Here is a 25,671-nt window from a genome sequence, read left to right as displayed (position 1 = left end):
GGTAGTGGTAGTGGTAGTGGTAGTGGTGGTGGTGGTGGTGGTAGTTGTGGTGGTTGTGGTTGTGGTAGTGGTGGTGGTGGTGGTGGTGGTGGTAGTGGTAGTGGTAGTTGTGGTGGTGGTGATGGGGGTGGGTGTCAATAAGATGAATAACCAAAGGTGAAAAATAAATAACACTTAACTGTTGTTCTGGTTGATAAAAAGGTTCTGCTAAACACACAACGTGAAAGCCTCACGCCTAACCGAGGACTAATTCTAGTTTACCATCGATCGATTATTACAGGTTGACGTCTCTTTATCGTAAGGTCTTTAAATATTGATGGACAATTCAATACAATGGGTTTTGACAGTTTTACGACAAATGAAACCAACCAAATTAACGAAAACTCCAAATTTTAAGTAAAGAATTTTGCTGGATCAACCCGATTACTTACAGCACTGCCGACAACTGATCGGTGTAAAGTCCAATAGGAAAAAAATGTTATGACATATTTAAAGTTCTGGAAATCCCTTCCACTTTTGATTGATAATTTGATGATAATATTCTGAATTGTACAAAAACATTATAAGGGCTTGCATACAAAACACACTCGAAACAAAACAACTAAGAGTTCTTACTTCTTCAGGGAATTCATGTATATATAGCATAACAAATAAGGTTTTTCATGAGAATATCATGATGTTTATAAGATATCGTATATGATATAACATAATATACAAGATATCTTATATACCATATGAGATATCTTATATATAATTACTATATGAAATATCTTTTAATGAACGAAATATCGTGGCATTGAAAATGAGAAACTTATTTCTGCCCCGAGAATCATTCGGTGCACGTTTTTCAGCATCCACGATATCCTGGGGTTACTTTCGCTCTTTGAAGCACCCCTGGAATATGTCATATCAAACGGAAGGCATGCGGCTATCTATTTGATTGGTGTCAGGTAAAATAAATACCTGACCAATCGCTAATCTGATACTTCTTCTTTTAAATGAACAGTGGAACGACGCCCTATTTCAAAGCCAATACGTTTTACTGTTACGCGACCGCGAGATTCTTTTGATGTACATCAAATACTCGTTGCGGTGCACAGTGAGCCTTCGAATTTTGCTATTACATATCCCGGATGCGCAGAGAGCGAAAGTGAGCGTAACCCCTGAATATCAAGAATGGTCTTTCAAAGACTGTCATTCCACGCACCCTTGATGTGGGCTCCGACATTATGGAGACAGAACCACGCATTGCAAATAAGCCTATAGCTACCGCATTTTCTAGTACTAGATCATCGAGAGATTCCGGATGGGGAGACTCGGCTTTTGCCATTTTGTTAACATCTTTATAAGATATGTGTTATATAGTGACGAGATTTCGCATCATATGCTTAGCCTTCACAAGCACCTGATATTATTTTCTCTTGGGTTTTGATCAGGGGTCTCCATGTAATTTGTTCCTTTGTTTATGTTTTGCCCTGGTTCTATCGATTCTGAGTTTTCTGACACTCTGGTATTCTTTTTTTTATAAATCATAGTTTCAAAAGGATAGAGAATTCAGTCTTATAGTGCACATAGGTGCCACATAAAGTCTGGCCTTTCCTATACGATGACAAACATTACACACCTCAACATTGTACACCGTAGACTCTAACGTTAGCATTAAATACTTCAGGAATCGAAAAATAGTAGGTGAAAGAATGTTAATACCAGTGACGCATGTTCTGACTGTTGATTTTTCATTCCTCTATGATTCAAAAGCTTATTATTCATTGCTTCCTACAGTCTCAGTTGGTCCTCAACTTCTTTCTTGCTGCATCCCCTTTTTTTTTGTCGGTAGATTAAACAATGAGATATTGGCAAAGTTAGAGCAACGGAAAGATCCATCTGTAGATGTATAAAAAAAAAAGTACAAGGCAAATAGGACCGATTGGTCCAGAGTGTCAGGCGTCTTCTACACACTATGTAATTAAAGGTCAAATCCAAGTAATGTCATTTCCTCAAAGTGAGAACCGGGGTAGCTACAACAAAACACAAATATATGAATGAACATAACCAATAACCTCGACTTTTATATCACATTTCGTTGCCATAGAATTATTTTAGGACTCTACGTATGTAACGATAACGTTGGTCCTTTTTTTCTACAGAATATCTGATCGAAGCGCTTCACTGGACTGTTGATCCGTACATGAGGTATATCTAATGTAATATGACGTACATGCATGTCCACAATTTGAAGAAACCGCAAAAAAAGTTCCTCATTGTTATCAATTTGTTATAACTTTATACAATTGTTATTTATAGACATTAACAATGTGAAATGTGTACCTTGACAAGATAATTCTCCAAAGAACTACGGAAAATATGCTGTTATTAACAAGGAGCTAATTTAATATGTTCATAAATTTAATCACCGTTTCTTCTCTTAAAATGAAATTTCGAAACCTAAGATTTCCTTTCAGCTATAGAAGAATCTATATTCTGGGAGTTTCCCCTTTATTAAGCAATGCATTCCTGATTTCCTTTAAAATTTAATTAAGGAAGAAAAACACGCTGTATATAGATAAATCCTGTAATATTTGAAGCATATTGCTGTTGATATATAACCACGTTACGCGATTAAAAAATGCAAGAAAACATCTCAATTAAACACATGTTTCGTAATAATCCACTCAATCATCCTTTTTACAGGACAAGTGAAATGGGTCGAGTTGATCCGGGACAATGCATGGCGGGGGAACAGATCGCCAAGTAAGTTCCCAAACTTTTCACATGTTCTTCAGGCAGACGATTCGTAATGAAGCCAGCGCCGGTAGTCCTTTTACTGAAGAAACGGTTAACACCTTCATTACATTAACTGCCATTATATTGTCAAAATAAATGTTGTTTTTCATCTTTCATGATGAATTTAGAAGATTGCTAAGTATGATAGGCAGGATGTGTTATTGTTTGTGGATTGTATTCAAGTACTGATAGATCAGCGATTACAACTAATTAATTTCGTGTTTAGTTAATTCCGAATTGTTTAACCTAATTTTACCCCATTCTGCATATATATATATATATATTATTCTAAGCTTATTCTGCATTGTCGTAGTTAATGCTTATCCTATTTTGCATTACTATATCATATCTAAAATGCTGGACCTACCCTTCATTTGTTTGTGTGATTAAAAATCTTTTATAATACGTTATGTACGGATATTTTTTAATGTCCGCACTGCGTATTAATTAAATTGTTTTATGGGTATTTGAGTAATATATATGCAGTTGATATGTAATTTATATATTCATGAGGACCATCAATAATTACCTATTTTAACCTACACATGCAAATCAAAACAAATTCTGTGCCGTACCCATGGTGGTTATTTTCAGGGTGTTCGCCAGTAAAACATCCACTCATCCGGTTGGAAGCTTCGTTCGGGTGTATGCAGGATGGCGTACACACACAATTATTTCAACCGATGTGGCACAGCGAGTAGGACGCATGCCGGAACTTGGTGATCTCCCTTTATCCCTGACCCTCGGTGTTATGGGAATGCCAGGGTAACTACGTAATTGTACTCACAAATAGTCATGTTGCGTTATATACTTACACCGTAGCAAAATAGACAGGCTAAAACCACCTCCTCCAGGCTACTCCTATACCGGAGTTAAGGGAGTAGAATACCTAACAAATGACACCTTAGCTATTGATAAAAATATAAGTTTGCAGTCTCTATGGTGACCCAAGAGATCAATTCTTCTCTTACCCGTGATACTGAAATCTATAACCAATACGCATTACATTATTCCCTGTCTGCCCTCATATTCGGAGGGAAAGGGCTGTTAGCACGCTGAGGGAAGTATGCAGTCTGAAGACGTCAGCATGAACGCTTTATTGGATCGTTTTAATGGTCGGCTGTTGGCTGGTGATTTTGGTCGCAAACGTACAAGGCTTAAATGTTCTCGTGCCATGCATATTCTTGAGCAAAGTTTTCGAAAACGTCAAATTCAGCCGTCTAACCTGAAGGGGCTGGCCTAGGCGTTGTACGGTGAATAGGCCAACGCCCCTGTACACATTAGCTGACGGTTTACAAGTTTAATGCAACGAAGCTGTAACGCTTTTCCGGCTCAAACGATGATCGTACGCGTCATTTATGACAAAATAATAAAATAACATTGAAATTAATAAATTGATACAACGTGTTATTTTACAATTGCAAAACAATATGATAAATTTTATCTCAGCTGGAAGTGGTATTTACCTTTCTGTTTTTGGTGAATATATACTTAAAAACCTTTTTTAGAGCAGTTGTTTTATCCACAGAGGAACATTAAATAACAAATATGCTTACTTATTATTCAAATATTATATCAAGGAAGACTCATAGACTCAATGGGAATACATTGTTTTATTTCTTGTTTTATGTCATGCTTATTGTCCACTGACTGATACAGTCCTTTTCAGCTTTTCTTCTCATCTTTTTCATTTCCAAAATATTTATGTAATTTCGATTTTAGACATCAGGACACACATGATAACAGTTATACATGATGTATGATTCGAAAACGAAATTCAACAGGATATTTCTTTTTTTGCAGAATGGCGGCTTATTTTGGTTTTCTGGAGATTTGTCAGCCAAAAGAAGGAGACGTAATACTTGTCAATGGTGCTGCCGGGGCAGTCGGTAGTCTTGTTGGACAAATCGCCAAAATAAAGGCAGGTTATTCTTTTTCCAACATACATTTTTCAACTTAAACTAGGGTTATAACCGAACAAAGATAAATATGCTTCCTGCTTATCTGTACTTGGTTTCTTATTTAACAAATGTGCAAGGTTGCGTGTTATTTCTTCGTTTTCTGTGGCGTGAAGTGTTTAACAGAGGCGTAAGGTAGCGAGATTGTTTAACAGGGAAATGCGATAATAGGATGTTTCTACACCGTCTGAAATGTATTTTTGAAACAGGAGTGCAATATGGCGAATATATTAGGTGCATGAAGTTTGGTTAAGGTGGCAAAAGTGTTTGAAATACAGCCTGTTTATCAGGGATGCAAGGTTAAAATGGTACAACTAAAACGTATTTTGTTAAAGGTAGAGAGTCCTAGTGTAACATTTTATATCTTCATCAAAATAGAGTTTAATTGTATTCGACATTTATTTTCTGATTTGTGGTCGCTGCCTCCATTACCACAGCGACAAAGGCAGATACGAAAGTGATATATTTATGATAGTTTCCCACTACACAAAAAACTTTGCCAAGGGGGTTTTGATTCCTTCACCTCTTGACTATGCATCAGGTAGCTAATATACATGATAAGTCATGACATTTGTAATGTCAGTAATGTTTGCAACATCTATTTTGAGTAATTTCAACAGTATGATTAGAATAATAACATAGATATTTTAGTGCCTGCTACCAGCAGGAAAGTGTAGCTCTGGTACAAGGTGGCAAATACAACGCAGTTGTCTGAAATACTAATATGTTTTTAACTGGAGTGCAAGGTGATGCGCTCTTACTGTATTATATCAAATTTATTATCTGAAATGAGCTTTTTGTTAACAGGGTTGCAAAGTAGTGGGATGTGCAGGAACTGACGACAAATGCAAATGGCTGAAGGAGTTAGGTTTTGATGAGGTCTTCAATTACAAGAAGGTTGATTTATCCGAAGCTTTGGAAGCGGCCGCCCCAGATGGGTTTGATTGTTTCTTCGACAATGTGAGTAACCGATGATTTATAATGTAAACGTTCGAGTTTCATTGTGAGGAAAACGTTAAATTGATTGTGTTTTATCTGAACGTACATATGTTCAAATATCACATTGTTTAAATATCCGGTTCAACGCTGAGGGCAAGGACGACTGTTGTCGGACCTTAATAAATTATCGATTTTTGTTTACTTTAGATAACTTTAAGAAAAAAAAGGTTGCCTTAAAGAGTTCGCATCAATTTATTGTTTGTGCGCGTAAATGACATATTATCGCCATGTACACTCTTGTGTTCAGATTTCACTGTTACAGAAGAGAAGGTTCTTATGATAATTATTTCCTTGTTTTAATTGTGTTGTAGATAGGAGCAGACTTCACAGCTACAGCACTGAAACACATGAAGCAGTTCGGCCGAGTTTCCATCTGTGGACAGATATCCTCGTACAACGACAAGGCGCCTCCAACAGGTATAGGTTATATATTAATGGGTTGTTTTTTGCAATCTTAAAGAAAATAGCCCTGAAGAGAAACTCTTCTGCTGAATTGTAACTGTAACATTGTTAGCATCGGCCTTAGTTCTGTTTTATATGTTTAAACATGGATGTCATGTAATACCAAATCAATATGCAAAGTCATCTTATCCGGTTTCAACTATAAACATATATTTAAAAATACTTTATTTGTATATGGCGCTTTCTAGGTGAATACCCTTTCATGTATATCCTTGGCAAACAGCTTAAGATTGAGGGATTCGTCGTGATGCGGTGGTATCAAAGATGGGCTGAGGGAGAAAAGGCAATGGCACAGTGGATCAGAGAGGTGAGTGTAATAGTTGATGTCTGATGGATGAGAGACACACCTCATTCTTATCACTATTCAGTTGTGGAATCTCACAACGTTACACGATTAGCAGTGTATTCACGATGTGCGCACTATGTACGAACGATAGAAATTTGGACGATGATAGCTTACCTTACCCCGGGGCACTACGTAATACGACCAGGTGTGAAATTCCACGTGAAAAGAGTTTAAGACTGATGAATATGGAATTAACAAATACTTAACGTCAGGTTTTAGTTTTTGTGTCGAGCACGGGCCCAGCGAATCCATGTCACTCATCCCAATGTTAACTATCCCTTCTGTAACCTGGGAGCCAGGCCCACTTCGTGACCGTTTAACGGTCACTCTAATACTGTATAACACATTGTAAAATTGGACATAATTTTAATTTTAGTAATCAGATATTAAATATACACAATAAACCGGATTTCATATCGTAATATTGATGAACTTTGTGCACCGCAATTGTAAGGAGAGGAACGAACAGCAGGTGATATAAATGTTAAATCGCATGTATGTGCGGACGGTGTGCGTACGCTAATTTTGGTGTGTTGTGCATTTATTCAACTATATCCAGTTAATGTATGAAAACATTTACTCTGATGGAGATGAGTTAAGTAATTAAACTAAAATCTAATTAACCTGAAATAACGAAGTGCCTGAAGGAAGAAACAGTCTTCCTCTAATTAATGTTGAAACAGAATCTAATAACAGGCTGTCGGGTTGTATTCGTTATTAACTAATATCTCACTAACGTTTGATGTCTGAAAGAGGAGAGACAATCCCCCTGATGACCTGATATCTGCCAGATGTTTGATAGTATGTTGTCTGATAGAGGAGAGACAACCCCCCTGATGACCTGATATCTGCCAGACGTTTGATAGTATGTTGTCTGATAGAGGAGGGACAACCCCCCTGATGACCTGATATCTGCCAGACGTTTGATAGCGTATTATCTTGAAAGAAAGAGAAAGCCTCTGGATTAAGAAGTTTTAAACCAATGATAAATAACATTAATTTTACAGGGAGAGAAACATTCAAAATGAACGTTATCTAACATTAAAGTACATGTTTCCTGCTTGGAGAGTGACAGTCATTTTGCATAACCATAGAACCTTACTTTCTGTTACTTCAGTTTGTTCGCAGAAAAAATCGAATCAGTATTGACACAAAATAATTTATTTTTTTTCTCTGCAGGGAAAAATCAAGTACAAAGAGACAATATATGATGGGTTTGAAAATATGCCTAAGGCTTTTGTCGGACTGTTCGATGGTGCCAACACCGGAAAAGCGATAATCTCAGCATAATCTGACGTTTCTACTGTCCAGAGCTACAACAACACACGATAGCATTGAAGCTAGACGTCCGCATTATATGTACTTGGTTTATGACGTCATTATTGTTGACGTCTTAAGTCTGTGTACTCTATTTATGACGTCTCAAATAAATTCAAATCGCATGAAGAGCCCCAGGTTGGCCGAAAGCGCTAGCCGATTATACTACTATTCGTGTTTTGTTTTATCTATAAATATATATAAACCAATCCGCCTGAAGAAGCCCTAGAATGCAGAAAGGCCAAGCGGAAGATCTGACAGATTTATGATTTATTCTAAATTTTCGTTCGCAAGGACTTGTTTATTTATTATCTACGATATATATGCATATATAAATCAGAAAAAAACCCATTAAAAGTCCATGTGATGGTGAAATAAAAAAAAAAAATGTAGACTTATAGAAACCTCCCCAACCCCGAGGGTTGGAGATTTCTCTGTCACACCCTCAAGGTAGGGGATGATTGTTTTTCTCTCATCCTATTATTTCAGTCACAACCCCACCCACAGTAGTGTAAACCAAAATACGTGTTAGGTATGAATATCGTTATTCAATTTGATGACGTCTCAGTTACCGGTGACGCATTTTAATGACGTTACGATTGAACACGTGCTAATTGGCACGAGGCTATCACCCCCTAGGGGGTTACAAGCTGATCTCCCAAGATTTTCTTTTTGCAAGGAATTCTCCCCATACGTCCACCTGTCTTCATAAATTTTTCATAGATTTTGATAATTGGAAACACGGTAAAGTTACATGGGTTGCAAGTAAAAACAAACGGTATCATTTCATACTTACCATTATTTCTTTGTTGAACGAGCAGAGGCCCATTGTCCCTAGCCTTTTGAATGCCGTGTAATATAAATTAATCTGGATAATTACGAGTTTTCAGAAAAGAAAAGAGCTCCCGTAACCTGTGTTCCAATTTATCAGAACCACTTACTTTATTAATTAATCTATAAGCTAAATTATATTGTATGTTGATCTTAGTGTGTTTAGCATGATTAGAGAACAAATCTAAGTAATTTTGAGAATCGGTAGGTTTTGCATAAATGTCTGTAGAAATTTCATTGTGTTCAACTTTAACTAAAACATCTAAAAATGGCAAAGCGTTATCGCTTCTTTCAATAGTGAATTTCAAATCCGGATATAAAGAATTAAATGCAGAATGAAACTCATCTATATCATGATTAGGAGGCCAAATTATAGAAGAATCATCCAAAAATATCATAAAATTAGTTTAAGAGAAACAAATACGAAACATCAACATCCTTACTGATTACCATGTTCTCATAAAGTTTTTCCTCTAAATATCCTAATACCAGTGTAGCATAAGTAGGCGCAACCTTAGTACCCATAGCAGTACCTTTGGTCTGGTAATAATACTTGTCATTAAAATAAAACACAATTCTTTTGAGTACAATATCCAAAGAATTCAAAATAAATTCCTAATTAAATCCGAAGTCAATTTTTGAAGGGCATTTACGTAGCCAATATTGTATAGCTTCAATACTTAAATCATGCGAGGTGTTTGTTTAAAGACTTACAACATCAAACGATACTAATTTGGAACCCGGAAGGATCAACGTTGGTAAATGTGTTAGGAAATCAAAGTCATTCCTGATATAACTTTTGACTGATGGACAAACGGGTTATATAACAAAATCTAAAAAATGACTTAAACGTTGTGTGACACCATGAGATCCACCTACAATTGGTCTAAATTTCATATCGCTTGAACATTCTACATAATGACATCATATTTCTGTTGTTCAATAGCTATGATAGAACTTTTGTGAAGTCTTACTTTCGAAATCTGTTAGATAGTCCTTTTTTTCATCAAACAAACTGTTATGATGTTGATGAACACGAATATCAATAGTTTTCTATGTTTCATTATTTGTACCTACCTCACTTTCACAATAGCATTCTTGATAAGATATCACTTCTGAAATCTTTTCACAATAAAACTCGCTGTCCATATGCTAATGCACCACCTTTATAGGCATCTTTGATGACAATAGTTCATCGTTCGATAAAGAATCTTTTGCTTTACGCTGATTATGTGAAACATTACTTTTGGTTTGTTTATACACTAACGGATATTTCTTTAAACCATTATCACTTTTTTTCCAATTAGATTTATTTCGAACTGAACGTTCAGCTTTATGTATGTTGTTATCAATTTCATGTTCCGAAATATCGCTGTTTTAATCTTAATCCGCGGCAAAATGGTAATATATCAGTTTTGATATCTTTTTCGTTTGGTTTAGGATTAGGGCAAAATTTCATACCCTTTTTTAAAATGCTTATCTCATCATCATTTACAATTCTCTTTGATAGATTTATTACCTGAGGTTCATTATTGGTATCATAATTATTATTATATATATAAATGATTATGTAAGTAAATAATATGATACTAGTGCATCTAAACAGTGACCAAAAATATCGTATTATGTTTTTCTCATGATGGTACTGCTTAGAAATGCTCGGTATGCATTTAAATGTACATATATAACTAAAAGAAACAACCACAGGCATTATATGGTATGAACATTCAGTATAAAGTTAGTTTATTATATATAATTTTTTATATGAAATTATTATCATGAGTTATCTGTAATATGTGTTATTGTTGTATGTAAATAGACATTCTCGGATGACATGCCCTTTGTGTTTACACATATTGCTATATATGCTATAACCCTTTATAATTTATGTCGATATAATAAGAATATAAAGTTCACTATACACGTGAGACCCAAGATAATATAGGATTTATATCCTATGAAATCATAGAAATGTGAACTGCAAGAGTATGTGAAATTTTAACAACCATAACGCTAATATTTTGAACGTCTAGCCTAAGATATTCTTAATCTTATTTAATTTCCTCTTCCTAAACTTCACTATGTACAGTTACATGTTTGTAATATTGAAAAAAAAGAAACTCATTTATCCGGTTACTTTTTAATTGAATTGATCACTTCAGTTTTACTTTCTATGAGCGCATGCAATCTCAACTCAACTGCCACTTTATGTTTACATACATGAGCTACTATGTGCTCACTAAGACCTACAAAATGTTCGCGTCGCATTGAATTATAGTGTATTGTACGCGTATACTTCGTATAGTTTAGTCATTTACATGTACATGCACGTATATAATTGGAACTTACCGTTCAAGTGAATATTAAAATCCTATAATTTCCATATATAATCTATAACAACTACACGTCCTCTTTCTCCTATACTTTATTTTCGCCTGCGCGTGCACAAACATCCAGATACTTTGTACGTGGCTCTATCTATTGTTGTTCGGCTGGAACTAATTTTAAAACATCAGCACGTTGTCTCTTTACACGCGCAGTAAAAAGACGATTTCGTGAGTGTGAATGGTTACAAATGATATTCTTGTTGTGTTTTTCGTTTAGTATAGATAAATGTAGGCGATATGTTGATCACAGGGGCTAGTGGAGTTCAACATAGATATTTCACATGTTTTCTCTTATATTTTCTCTATATGTATGTCTATTTTACTTATCAAAACATTATTATTTTTAATGTTTTATCTATTCTGCATATTTATGTTTTCGATTGATATTAATGACCATTGCAAGTGTATTATAAAATGCTGGATGTATTATATATGTATTACTCGAAGACCTATGCTTTCAAGCGTCTCAAGCACATTGATAAGTCGGTCCCGCTTCCGTTTAATAACATGTGATCTCCCGGCCCTGATGGTGTAATTCCTAAAATTTAAAAAATAATGGAAAATTCGCGTTACCCCTCTGTCTTTTATTTACTAAAACATTGAATAAGAAATATTACCGAATAGCTGAAAACAATCAAACATAAATGCTATATATATAAAGAGAAGGGTTTATCAAATGATACAATAAATAATAGAACAATCTCAATAACCTCATAATTCAGTAAAATAATGGAAAAAATGGTATTCAAATACCTTTACAACTAACTATCTTGTTGAAAATTCTATCTTAAGTAAGCACCAGCCTGACTTTATACTATGTGATTCTACCGTTAATCAACTACTGTTTATTTATTATGAAATTGTTAGTAATATGGACGTGAAGAAGCGGCTCAGATTTATCGTTTGTGTTTCCTCCCGTACAACTAACGCTACTGATAATGATCTCTTAAAATATCCAACTCTTCCAAACTTTAAACACTAATTGAATAAATCATTATTATTGATAATTAATCAATCTTAAGTTTAAAAACTCAAGATGATAGAAGGGCTAATATTATTCTTTGTCAGCTTAAAAACTCCTGTAGCAACTTAAATTTTGAGTTATGCAATGACCATTTAACTGACTGTCCCTCTTGTGCTTGTTCTTTTGAATATGAAACATTTTTCCATTATTTTCTTGAATGTCCAATGTATAATGATATCAGACTTACTTTATTTATTTCTGTTTTTAATTATGGAAATCATAACCATATTGATACAAACATTTTTCCAAAGTTACTTAATGATGTACAGTTATTTATTGGTAAATCCATGCGTTTTAATCTCTATTGATCTAACCAGCTGTGACTTTATACTTTGCTATTGCTATTTCAATTATACTGCACAAATAAGTAAGATATTTAGAAAAGATCCTTTTTCTATTTTACCTACTTTTCTATAAATGGTATTCTTCTACGGACATAGGAGTTTTTAGTTGAGCATGTTTGTTTGTTGTAAGATTTGTTCAATCTGTCTTGTTTTACAGTGTACATCTTATACATTGAATTGCATATATACTAGCGAAAAAAAGAAACTGTGCATGCGGAGAATTGTTATAGAGCATGTATTACCAACTGTATATACATGAAAATTCACACACATGACCGAGTATGACACATGCACACTATCCGTGTGTCATTGACAGTTTTTCCCGTGCAGTTTGCTCTCTATAGGCGTTGACCAGTTTGCACGTTTTTGTCGTCCACCCATCCGATTCGACAATGAAAGAGTATTTTTCAACTGTTGGGTCACTCTGTTGAAACCAGTGAACAGTAAAAACAGCATTATAACGTTTTAATTTGTGATTAATGCTATGCCGAGGCTCAATGAAAATGACCGCCTCCGGATTATTGGTATGCTTCAAGCTGGTATGGGCAAAGCCGTTGTCTCTACACGTTTTCATGTCCATCGAAACACAATCCGGGATTTGTGGAGATGACATCAACAGTTTGGCCACGTCGGCGATCGACCTCGTGCGGGACGTCCACGTGGGACGTCACGTCAACAGAACAACCATATTTGGCTTGTCCATTTGAGAAATCGCTTCCAAACGGCAAGTTTGACTGCAAGGACAATCCCTGGGTTGCTACCAATAAGTGGTTGTTAACGGGAATTTGAACGCGCTACGCTACCGTGAAGAGATCCTCCGGACCCACCTCGTTCGTTACGCTACAGCAGGACAACGCCAGGCCACACACAGCTCGTGTCGCTATGGACCTTCTGGCCCAGCAGAACGTTGACGTGTTGCCGTGGCCTGCTGTATCCCCCGATCTGTCGCCCATTGAACACGTCTGGGATGTAATGAACGCAGATTACGGGCATTACCTAATCAACCGGTGACGTTGGCTGATTTAGCTGAAGCGTTGATACAGATCTGGAATGCCATCCCACAAGCATTCTTGAACCGTCTTATAGGCTCCATGCGTCGACGTTGTCAGGCTTGCATTCAGGCAAACGGTGGACATACGAGGTATTAACTTTGTGAACTCAGTATTGACCCCTGCTGTGTTTACGTCACTCCTGAGCGGAACTTATTGATTACATAACGTGGAAAATGGAATGTAACTGTTAATGAATAACAAATAAATTGTCCTTGAAAACCTTGTTGTTTTACGTCATACACATTTATTTGTATAACACATTGTTTAAATAAAATTTGTTGAAATGAATCATTACTGTTTCTGTCGACATATCTACATTTTTTTTTATCGTAAATGACTGAATCATATAAAAGATAATGTAATATTTCAACCTTTAGTATAACATAATTACAGTTGTGATAATCGCAGACAATATATACACGATATGTACCGAGTGTTGGAATCCTTTTTTCCCCAGAGCGTTTGGTCATTTTATCTAGAAAACCATATGTTTCCCTCGGTAATACAAAATTTCCTTTTCGATCGATGGAATTTGCCATTAACTATGACGTCACAGTGGAAGATGTTGTCGCAAAGCAATATTACGTGACTAGTGAAATAACGTCGAAGGAGGGTACCCAAAAATGTTAATCCAATACCAGCAGGTTTATCAGATGAGCCGAGAATAACGAAACCCACGGTGGCTATGGGAGAAATGATGTTGCAAAATCAATATGCCGTTTGAATAAGCTACTTTGAAAATGATTGGATTGTGTCATTCGGTTACGTCGTACAATCATGTATCGACTGACATTGCACCATTGCATCTAAAACCGTAATACCTGGATAAAACCCATGTAAAAAAATAGCTTTTCACGTCCGATTGAGGAATAGAACTCCGGCCGACTTGGTGAAAGACGAGTGCGTTCTTCACTGCGCCACCCGACCACCACATCACTTATCCAAAGCTGTTATATGTGTAATACAGTGTATAACCCTTGGGAAGGATAGACATACTGTATATATAATAAGGTAAACACACATACAACAAAATAGACACCGTAACGGTGTTGATTAACAGCAAAATATGCAACCTGCTATACAAACAAAGTGATGATATATGTATCATACTTCTATCAATCTTCCTATTATACATTCAAAAAGGCTCAATTATATCGTAGTTATTTTTATGAGAAAAACACGTATGTTCCATGTACCATGCACTATACATATATACTTATTAAAAGCTTTATAACCGTGATAAAATATATTGATACATACATGTATAACAGGTATTAATCTATATTCTACAGGACCTCCTATTTTATATCTAAGTACTTGTATACCCTTATGTATCACTATAATAAGATAACAGACATACCTTTAGCTCGGGGGAAGGTAGGCTTCAACGTTACATATAAAGACCGTCACCACCCACAACACGCGTCGTTTTACTAGCACAGTCTAAAGGTGAGACACAAGCAGCATCGCTCCGTCAACAAAATGGTGAAAAGCAAAGTTTGGACCGTTAAAACGGCGTTTGATGGCAAAGTGCAAACGTCCAACTTTGAACTTATTGAGGAGGAGGTCTCAGACAACCTTAAAGATGATGGTATGGTTGAATTATTTGCATTTTCTAAGTGTTTAACACAATTTACATTGTACTTGTTCACTTTCCAAATGTTGTAGTATGTGATGTCTTCCACATACCTTAAGTCACTATATGATATTCAATATATTTGGTTTTTATGATATTACTCTCACCACTACAAAAATCAGCGCATTACTTCAAAAATGTTGATACTTAAATGGGATATTAATTTTATAGAAGGTACCTTTTATTTCACATGTGTCGTAATGCTGTGTACAACAGATCAATGTCTGAGCTACACTTTACCATGGCATTGGGTGCATTGTGATGAATGACCACAGGTGAAATGTATAGCACACTAAAACTAAACTATTGTTTGTATTATACTCATCTAAAGTTTATAAACATTTGTAAATGACATTTCACTGTGTAAGTGTTTAGCTCTTCACCCTAATGTACCCCTTAGTATGCAAACGATGGGTCGATACCAAGGTTAGGCTATACACACAATGTGACAGTCCCAAGCCTACCTGAGTTTCAATTCTAGTTTACCATCGATATATTACTCTGGGTTGAGCTCTCTTGTTGTAACGTCTATAAATGTGTATGGGCAATTTAACTACAGCAGGTTCTGACATTTTTACTACCAATGAAACCAATAAACGAAAAAAACCATCATTGCAATGGTTAGTCAAAAGAATTCAGTGTAACCTAGCCAAATAAACTCGATAACTTGGAGGCACGGCAGTCCAGTGGTAAGACGCTCGGCTCGTGACCGAAAACTTGTTTGCAGTCTACTCAGCTGTAAATGAGTACGTAGTTGAGTAATACTGGAATTGTGGAATGCTAGCGGTCAGCCCCAAAATGGCAGCAGCATGATAGTGGCTGGTTGCAAAGGCCCCATAATCACGAATAATAATTGGTGAACCGCTTGAACCGACCTATGAACTAGGTTGTGATAAAGCGAATTATAACGTACAAGTCTGCCGACAACGGATCGGTGCAAACTCCAATAGGGAACACTATAATGACATATTTTAAGATTCAATGAAATCCAATTCCCTTTTGGATTATGGTATCATGATTGTATTTTTGATTTGGATTCTGAACGGGCTTATATGCAAAACGCACACGAAACTAAATAACTAAGAAATAAAAAATAACGTTTTAAACTTCAAATTAAGGCATTCGAGCCATTTTCATGAGATATAGAAATATTTCTGGTTTTGTCCTGTTTTCTAGTTCAAATATACAGATGTCTGTGGTCCTTGCGACGCGTCATCAATCCTTGTAATGTCATTCTACCATACAGAGCGATGAGAAATACTGCGGAAGGATTATCTTAGCATTGCATAGCTATTTTTTTCTATCTTTTTCCACTCTTGGAGTTGAAGGTACAATCAAAATTCTTCCCTTAACAATTTCATGGTGAAACTCTTGACTCCGAAGAGGTTATTTGCTTTCCCGTTTTCATTCTTGCATCTCTCAGGTGTTTGCCGAATCTCTCTCACGCATCTTTCTGTCTCTCCTACATAGACACTGGTGTCGCATTTACTACACAAAGGGCAGTAAACTAGATAGACTTGTAACGTGAAGAACACATGGAATCAGGTGTTGGATAATATGAAGAATCTTTGTCAATGTGTCATGCACTGAACCTTTATGAATCTTCTAGCATAGCGGTATACACTTTGATAATGCTAATGAGAGATCACTGTTTTGTTGTCATATCCCGGTTCTCGCTATGAGACGTGAAATTACTACATGTAGTATTTGTCCTATATTTACATAGCGGGTGTCGTCAATGAATCTGAACACCACGCTCAGCCTATAGGGGCACATGTTCTTATTCCCCCGTACGTTTTTCCATGGTCTCTATGTTATTTGCTCATTTGTTTTTATTTTGTCCCGGTTCTATCGATTCTGAGTTCGAATCATTGGTTTCCTGACACTCTGATATTCTCTAGTTTCATTGATATAGGGTATTGAAGGCACAGTCAGTCTTGATCCGGGCCCGTATTCATGAAACCTTCAAGCATGAATTCTGTGTTTAAGAATAGGGCTTCATGTAACTCGCTTAAATCATGAAACACAGTCAAAAAGTCAAGTGTTAACATTGAAAACAATATTCGGCTTTAAGGCTCTCCAAGATTCTTCGTATTGATTGACAAATTATGATCACTTGAGCATGATAATGGTTTCATGAATATGGACCCTGGTCTCTCCTATACGATGACAAAGAGTACACACCTCAATGTTGTAGATCGTACACAAACGTTCAAATAAAATACTTTAGGTATCAAAAAGTAGGTGATAGAATGTTGATACCAGTGACGCGCGTTCTGATTGTTCACTTTTCTTCCTACTGTGATTCAAAAGCTCATTCCTGTCTATGGCCTCCGACCCTTTCAGTTGGTCCTAATCGTCTTTCTGGCTGTTTCGCTTTTTTATCCCAGTCGGTAGATAAAACAATGAGAAAACCGATATGCACAAGTATGAGCAAAGGAAAGATTCTTCTGGAGACGAATGAAATGTACTAGGCAAATAAGACCGGTTATTCCGGAATGTCAGGCGTCTTCTACGCCAGTACACCAGGTAAATCAAGGTCAAGTAATTTCATGTCCTCAAAGTGAAAGACCGGATATTTACAAAAAAACACCAAGCATATAAATGAACATAATCAAATACATCGACATTTATTTCTTACATTGAAATATAATATTTCATTGCAATAGGATGATTTTAGGATTTTACGTATATAACAATAACGTTGGTTCATTTACTGTTCCAGCATATCTGATCGAAGCCCTTCACTGGACTGTTGATCCGTACATGAGGTATATCTTACTTAATTATGATGTTTGTCAAAAAATTGAAGGAACCGCAACGCCGTTTTTTCATTTTTATCAATTTGCTATAACTATATTTAAATGTTTTTTGCATACATCGATTGATTATAGACATTAACAAATTAACGACAAATTGTACCTTGACAAGATAATTCTCAAAAGAACTTATTATGATCTTAAAAAGATATTTCTTAGCAAAAGATATTTCTTAGCTTAAGATTTTCCTTACAGCTAAAGAAAAACCTAGATTTAGGGAATTTTCCCTTTATTAAGCAATGCACTCATAATTTCATATGACAATATTCTATAAGGAACATTGGTGAAATGGAAGTACACCGTAAATATAATGAATCGTGTAATATATGAAACATTTTGCTTTTAATCTATAACATCGTTACGCGATTTAAAAATGCAAGCAAACCTCTCGGTTAAATGTTTTGTTAACTTTCGACCCTATCATCCTTTTCACAGGACAAGCGAATTGGGGCGAGTTAAGCCGGGACAATGCATGGCGGGGGAACAGATCGCCAAGTAAGATCCCAAACCTTACATATGTTGTTAAGTCAGAGGATTTTTCTTGATGCCCGGTAGTCCTTTTATTGAAGAAATGTTTATCACCTTGATGACGTTATCTACCATTAAAATATCAAAATAAATGTTGCTTTTCATCTTTTGTGATGAATTTGGAAGATTACTAAGTATGATAGGCAGGATGTGTTATTGATTGTTGATTGTATTCGACTATTGATAGTTCAGCGATTACATCTAATTAATTTCGTGTTAAGCTAATTCCGAATTGTTAAACCTCATTTTTCCCATTCTGCATAGATATATAAATTATGTTAAGCTCATTCTGCATTAGTGTATTTAACGCTCATCCTAATTTTACATTACTATATCCTTTTTTAATATCCCGGGCCTACTCTTCATTGTTTTATGCGATACAATATCTTTTATATTAAATTATATATTGATAATGTAATTTTTTCAAACTGCGAATGGAAAAAAAAGTTTTATGCTTATTTGTGTATTACATATACATGGTCCTCATTAATAATAACCTATGTTTATCTAACACAAGCATATCAAAATAAATCATGTGTCATACTCGTGGTGCTTACTTTCAGGGTGATCGCCAGTAAAAATTCCTCCCATCCGGTGGGAAGTCTCGTTCGGGTGTTCGCAGGATGGCGTACCCATACACTTATTTACAACGACGTGGAACAGAAAGTGGGACGCATGCCGGAACTTGGTGACCTCCCTTTATCTTTGACCCTCGGTGTTATGGGAATGCCAGGGTAAGTACGTACATGTAACTGTACTCACAAATAGTCATGCTGCGTTATAAACTTAGCAAAATAGAAAGGTTAAAACCGCCTCTTGCAGACTACCCTTATGTCAAGGAAAAGGGTGTAGAATACCTAACAAATGAGACTCTAGCTATAAAAAATATAAGTATGCAGTCTCTATGGTGACCCAACAGATGTTCGTGAGTTATCGCAGCAGTTTTATACTAGTGACTTGTCAAAAACATAAACCTAATTCTTCTGTTACCCCGTGAAGACTGAAAACTCAAACATATCACCATTTCACATTATCATTATTTCCCGTCTTCTCTCAAATTTAGAGGGACAGGGCTGTTAGCAAGGTAGGGGAATATACAGTCGGAAGACGTCAGCATGAACACTTTGTGGGATTGTTTTAGTGTAATGGTCTGCTCTTGGTTAGTGAATGTGGTTTCAACGAAGAAACTCGACTAACCTTGCATTGACTTGTAATCAAATTAATTCCTCGCAACATCACTTATGACAAATTGATAAAATAACACTGAAATGAACAAATTGATACCAAGTGCTATTCAACAGTTGCGAAAATTTATGATAAGGTTATCTCAGCTGAAAATAGTATTAACATATCTGTGTTTGGTGAATATACATTTATAAACGTTTCTATAGAGCAGTTGTTTTATCCACCGCGGAACATTAAATAACAAATATGCTTACTTATTATTTAAACATGGCGAAACTGTTTTCGACATGGTATCAACAAATATTCATGTCGATAGGAATACCTTGTTTTATTTCTTGTTATATGTCATGCTCATTGTCCAGTGATTGGTGCAGTGCTGTTTCAGCCTTTACGATAACACTTTTTGCTTTTTTTTGTCTTGGCATTTGTTCGTTTCCAAAACACATGTATTTCTGTTATACCGATTTTATACATCAGGGCTCAGGAAGCTGGGATAATGGTTTTACATGTTGTATGATTCAAAAGCGAAAATTAACAGGATATGTTTTTTCTACAGAATGACAGCTTATTTTGGTTTTCTGGAGCTTTGCCAGCCAAAAGAAGGAGACGTTGTGCTTGTCAATGGTGCTGCCGGGGCAGTCGGTAGTCTTGTCGGACAAATCGCCAAAATAAAGGCAGGTTATTCTTTTTTTAACATACATGTTCAACTTTTATAACGGGCTATAACCGAACAATGATAAATATGCTTCCTACTTGTCTGTATTTTGTTTCTTGTTTAAAAGCGCTGTAATGTTTAACAGGGACATAAGGTAGTAGGATGTTAGTACACTGTCTGAAATGTATTTTTTGAACAAGATGGTGAAACCTTTAGGTGCATGACGTTTGGTTGAGTTGGCGGAACTGTTTGAAAATAAAGCTTCTTTAACAGGGATGCAATGTTGAGATGCTGCAACTAATATATGTTTTGTTTAAGGTAGAGAGTCCCATCAAACACCATTGTCTCATCTACAAAGAAGAGTTACAATGTATTTGACATTTTTTCTGATTTGTGATTGCTTCTCCCGTTACCATAGCCAAGATGTTAAATACGAAAGAGGATATTTATGATAATTTCCTACTACACAAAAACTTCTCCACCGGAATTCGAATCCTTGAACTCTTTATTATGCAGCAGGAAGCCTATCTACATGATAATTCATGACATTTATGATGTCAGCAAATTTCTGCAACATCTATTTGGAAAATTGTAAACACTACCTAACTCGCTATAAAGCTCGCTTTAAAGATGATTAGAAAAAAGTGAAGCTCGGGTGTAAGGCGGCAAAGTACAACGCAGTTGTCTGAAATACTAGTATATGTTTAACGGGAGTGCAAGGTAGTCCGATCTTACTTTATTATCTAAAATGTGCTTTTTGTTCAACAGGGTTGCAAAGTAGTGGGATGTGCCGGAACTGACGACAAATGCAAATGGTTGAAGGAATTAGGTTTTGATGAGGTCTTCAACTACAAGAAGGTTGATCTATCCGAGGCTTTAAAAGCGGCCGCCCCAGATGGTTTCGATTGTTTTTTCGACAATGTGAGTAAGCAATAGATTAAACATGAAAGCGTTCGAGTTTAATCACAAAGAACATGTTGACTTCAATAATTGTATCTTGACGTTCGTGTATTTAAATAACACACTGTTCAAATTGCCGGCTTAACGCTTGGAGGCGGGAAGAAATGGTGCCGAACTTTAAAAAATAACATAATTTCAAAGATATTTTTTACTTCAGGAAACTTTAAGAAAAATAATGTCTAGCAGTGTCTGCATCTTTGAACACTTTTTGAAAAAAAAATCATTCTTCTAAAAAAGAATGTATTCAAAATGTAGTCTATAGATATATATATATGAAGGTGTGTTGTGCAGGATGAATCCACTATCCTTTTTTATCTGAGACATGCCCTTTATTTTTAGGATCAGGCCATTTCTACTGTACTCTGCTAACTGATACACATAGAAATCAACTTTTTCTGGAAAAAAGCATTTTTATGCTTGATTCAGCTTCACTTTCATTCATTATTGCTTAAAATTACACAAAAACGTTTAAACAGTTTCATATATAGGTAAATTTATAGGTCAATAGCCTATTACCTCTGATTACCTGTGGGATGTATAAAGGGGGGTTACTCGCCCTTTTCACAGGCCCTCACAATTCATCACAAATGTGTCAAATGTGTAATTGGTAAAGTTGATACCAAACAACAAATAATTCACAGGCTATATCCTGATGCATTCAGGCTAGATTTCAGTCTGTTTCACTCAGTTCAGCACCCGGTATCCATGGTTACTAATACATAAAGTTGTATTTATTGAAAATGGGTAAACTATCTGTTTTCATTCCAATTACACTATTTTATATGGGTTTTCCCACTTGATTCAGCATATAGATTAAACTAGCGAAGTCAATAATGACAATAAACATGTTGGATAGTGCCTCGTCTCAATTCATTGTTGTGAAATAATGTCGCAAATGCGTGCAAAGTCTGATTTCACTGTTGTTAGATTTGTGATACACTTACGTCATTATTGTTGCTTATGTTGTAAAAAATATTTATACTACAAAAATATGAGAAAAAAATAACTTGAATTAATCACGCTTGTTGGCACGGTTTAAAGCACATTAAGGGTTTTAAATATTGGAGGAATTCGGAGTACACGCATTTGCTAATATTGTATTGTAACTTTCAGCAGATTTTACCGTCACACTGGAGTATGTTGTGATATTTCCTTGTTTTAATTGTTTTGTAGATAGGAGCAGACTTCACTGCTACAGCACTGAAACACATGAAGCAGTTCGGCCGAGTTTCCATCTGTGGACAGATATCCTCGTACAACGACAAAGCGCCTCCAAAAGGTATAGGGGATATTTGTTTGCTCAGTTGACCAGGTCACCTTCATTTACGCAGTCTCGTTTGTTCGATGCATAATTTATCTCAGGTTTTTTTAAATGCTTGTTTGGTTCACGAAGCGGTAATTTGTATATAATTATTGTATGCCAAATGATTATCCTTTTTAAACAAGTGAGAATTGTCCGATCCGAAAGAAAACAGCTACAAAGGCGACTTCCGCTGGATTGTAACTGTTACATTAGTAGCCTAGGTCTTAGTTCTGTGTTATATGTTTAAACATGGTTGTCATGTAATATTCCTGAATTGTAACTGTTACATCAGTAGCCTAGGTCTTAGTTCTGTGATATGTGTTTAAACATGGTTGTCATGTAATATTAAATCAATATGCAAAGCCGGTGTATCATCTTATCCTGTTTTAACTATACAAATATATATTTCAGATTATTTTATGTTTGTATTGACGCTTTCTAGGTGAATACCCTTTCATGTTTATCCTTGGCAAACAGCTTAAAATTGAGGGATTTATCGTGATGCGGTGGTATCAAAGATGGGCGGAGGGAGAAAAGGCAATGGCACAGTGGATCAGAGAGGTGAGTCTAATAGTTGATGTCTGATAGATGAGAGACACACCTCATTGTTATCGCTATTCATTTGTGGATTCGCACAACGTTACACGAATAGCGGTGTTATGCACGATGTGCGAACGATAATATTCTGGACGATGATAGCTTGTGTCCATGATGGACGAGCGTTGTGAGATAACAATCGTGTTTTTTTTATAGGGGAATGTCTTACCAATATATGCAATTTCGTCTTTAAAACCTATATAATAATAATAAAAATAATATTAATAATTCGAGGTTCTTATATACCGCTTTATCACAACCTCGTTCGTAGGTCGTCGCAAAGCGGTTCACAAACTATTATCCGTGGTTATTTGTCCTATGCAACCAGCCAATATCTTTCTCAACTCCCTGGGGAGCATACAGCCGGTGCTTTCATTGCGGCACTCACAGCTAGCATTCTACAGTTCTAGCACTGCCCAACCACGTACTCATTTACAGCTGAGTAGACTGGAACAAGCGGAGTAAAGTATCTTGCTCAAAGATACAACACACAGTGCCGTGCCGTGCCGTGACTCGAACCCGTAACCTTTTGGTCACGAGCCCGGCGTCCTACCACTAGACTACCGTGCCTCCTAGTAGATTGATTTAGTATGATATTATATTTTAGTTACATTGGTGAGGTAAACAAAAATCTGTTTTTCCTTAAATATAAAAATAGTGCGTTCATAATTTTTTAACAACTAAACAACTAAAATCGGCACGTGTAAAATTGCCACACATATGTTATGGTTATGGTCCTAGATACTGGTAAACATAACTGCGTGTACATGCACGTTGACCATAGCTTACCTTACCCTGGGGCACTGACGTAACCTGACTAGGTGTGAAATCCTGGTGAAGAGAGGTTAAGACCGATGTACATAGAATGAACAAATACTTGACGTCCAGTTGTGTTTTCTGTGTCAGGCACGGGCCAGGAAAACCCAGGCACTCATCAAAATGTCAACTACCTCTTCTGTTACTTGGAAGCCATGCCCCAATTCTGACAGTTTAACGGTCACTGTATTACTGTGTAACACATTGTAAAAGTGGACACAATGCTAATTTTAGTAATCAGAAATTAAATATTCACAACAAACCGGATATGTTATATCGTAATATTGATGAACTTAGTGCACCGCAATTGTTAGGAGAGGAACGAACAACAGGGGATATAAATGTTAAATCGCTTTTCATGATTGACTTATATCTCACTAACGTTAATAATGTGTTGTTTGATAGAGGAGAGACAGACTCCTGAAATCTGCCAGACATTTAATAGCGTATTATCTTAAAAGAAAGAGAAAGCCTCTGGAAAGAAATATTAAACTAATGATACATTTCATGTTGTTTACGGGGAGAGAAACATTCAAATGAGCAATATCTGACGTCAAGTTCATGTTATCTGCTAAGGGAGTAACAGTCCTTTTGCATAACTATAGAACCTTACTTCTAGTTACTTTAGTTTGTTCACAGAAAAATCGAATCTGTATTAACAAATAATAATAAAATGTTGTTTTTTTTCTGCAGGGAAAAATCAAGTACAAAGAAACAGTATATAAGGGATTTGAGAATATGCCTAAGGCCTTCGTGGGACTGTTCGATGGTGCCAACACTGGAAAAGCGATAATCTCTGCATAATCGGACGTTTCTACTGTCCAGAGCTACACTATAACGTAATTAAACCATATACATGATCGCACAACAAAGAAAAACATTTAAGTGATGGTTTGAAGTAACTGATTTCTATCAGAATCAGAATTCGCAGCATATGTCTGTTACTTTTCAATTATAGACATTGTATATGCCATAGACATGTGTCATTTTAGCATTATCTCTGTCGAAATAATAACATGTTAAATGAATATGAATAGAAGTTAAATTACAATTGCGATAGACAAAGAAAACATACACGGATGCTGTTGCATAATCAATATGTTGTTCAAATAAATTGACCAGTATTAATTTGATGATGTGACTCGATTATGCTGTTCAATATTGCAGTAATGGCTATTGCACTTTGGGTTCCGGTTTAACTTAGAAATGTACATATCTACACGCCTAATATTATATAGCAGAGAATAAACAGCTGCCGAAAATAGCATGTGCATGAATCCCTGTACCAATGCTAACAATTGTAACTTTTCATTAAATGTTTTGCATAATGACTATTCCGTCTTTTCGTATTGCAGAGTTATCTGCTCTTGTGAGCAGGTAATGATTGTTACGTCATTTGTTTTTGAGAGTAACGTCATAAATCTTTGAGATAACGACGAAATTCTCTTACACAAACTAATAACGTAACAATTAATACGTTCTCACAAGAGCAGATAATTCTGCGATACGAAAAGACGGAATAGCTTTAATAAAGGTACGCACGCCTCTCCACCGACAAAATAAACCAAACAAGCAGCAACAGTGACTCTCCGTCTTCAAAAGATATATAAATATAACACGTTTGGTAGGTGTAAATGTGATGATAAAGGAGTTACGCTCTGAACAATC

The 25,671-nt window shown here is 35.9% G+C and overlaps 2 protein-coding genes across 2 annotated transcripts in view; both read left to right on the top strand.

Annotated features, from left to right (window-relative positions):
* The window catches only part of LOC110442082 (prostaglandin reductase 1-like), a 9,546-nt gene extending 1,565 nt beyond the window's left edge, over positions 1–7,981 (top strand). The window contains exons 2-8 of the mRNA XM_021485516.1: positions 2,148–2,193; positions 3,379–3,549; positions 4,588–4,705; positions 5,550–5,702; positions 6,053–6,158; positions 6,392–6,510; positions 7,729–7,981. Coding sequence (XP_021341191.1) covers positions 2,148–2,193; positions 3,379–3,549; positions 4,588–4,705; positions 5,550–5,702; positions 6,053–6,158; positions 6,392–6,510; positions 7,729–7,839 — 824 coding nt within the window. The 3' untranslated portion in view covers positions 7,840–7,981. The remainder of the gene's footprint in view (positions 1–2,147; positions 2,194–3,378; positions 3,550–4,587; positions 4,706–5,549; positions 5,703–6,052; positions 6,159–6,391; positions 6,511–7,728) is intronic.
* Positions 7,982–14,889: 6,908 nt separating this feature from the next.
* LOC110442085 (prostaglandin reductase 1-like) lies at positions 14,890–25,137 on the top strand. The gene is made up of 9 exons (XM_021485519.1): positions 14,890–15,095; positions 17,866–17,911; positions 18,395–18,454; positions 19,051–19,221; positions 20,229–20,346; positions 21,096–21,248; positions 22,461–22,566; positions 23,033–23,151; positions 24,697–25,137. Exons 1-9 carry the CDS (start codon positions 14,987–14,989, stop codon positions 24,805–24,807), a joined length of 993 nt encoding a protein of 330 aa, XP_021341194.1. The 5' UTR covers positions 14,890–14,986; the 3' UTR covers positions 24,808–25,137.
* Positions 25,138–25,671: the final 534 nt, after the last annotated feature.

This window comes from Mizuhopecten yessoensis, unplaced genomic scaffold (genome assembly GCF_002113885.1).
Source record: "Mizuhopecten yessoensis strain PY_sf001 unplaced genomic scaffold, ASM211388v2 scaffold716205, whole genome shotgun sequence".
In the NCBI taxonomy this organism is placed as follows: domain Eukaryota; kingdom Metazoa; phylum Mollusca; class Bivalvia; order Pectinida; family Pectinidae; genus Mizuhopecten; species Mizuhopecten yessoensis.
This window is presented reverse-complemented; position numbering and strand designations above follow the sequence as displayed.

Coding starts and splice junctions, on each gene's coding strand:
- LOC110442085 (XM_021485519.1), top strand. CDS start 14,987: ATGGTGAAAAGCAAAGTTTGGACCGTTAAAACGGCGTTTGATGGCAAA. Junction 15,096..17,865: donor AGACAACCTTAAAGATGATG/GTATGGTTGAAT, acceptor TTACTGTTCCAG/CATATCTGATCGAAGCCCTT. Junction 22,567..23,032: donor CGACAAAGCGCCTCCAAAAG/GTATAGGGGATA, acceptor GACGCTTTCTAG/GTGAATACCCTTTCATGTTT.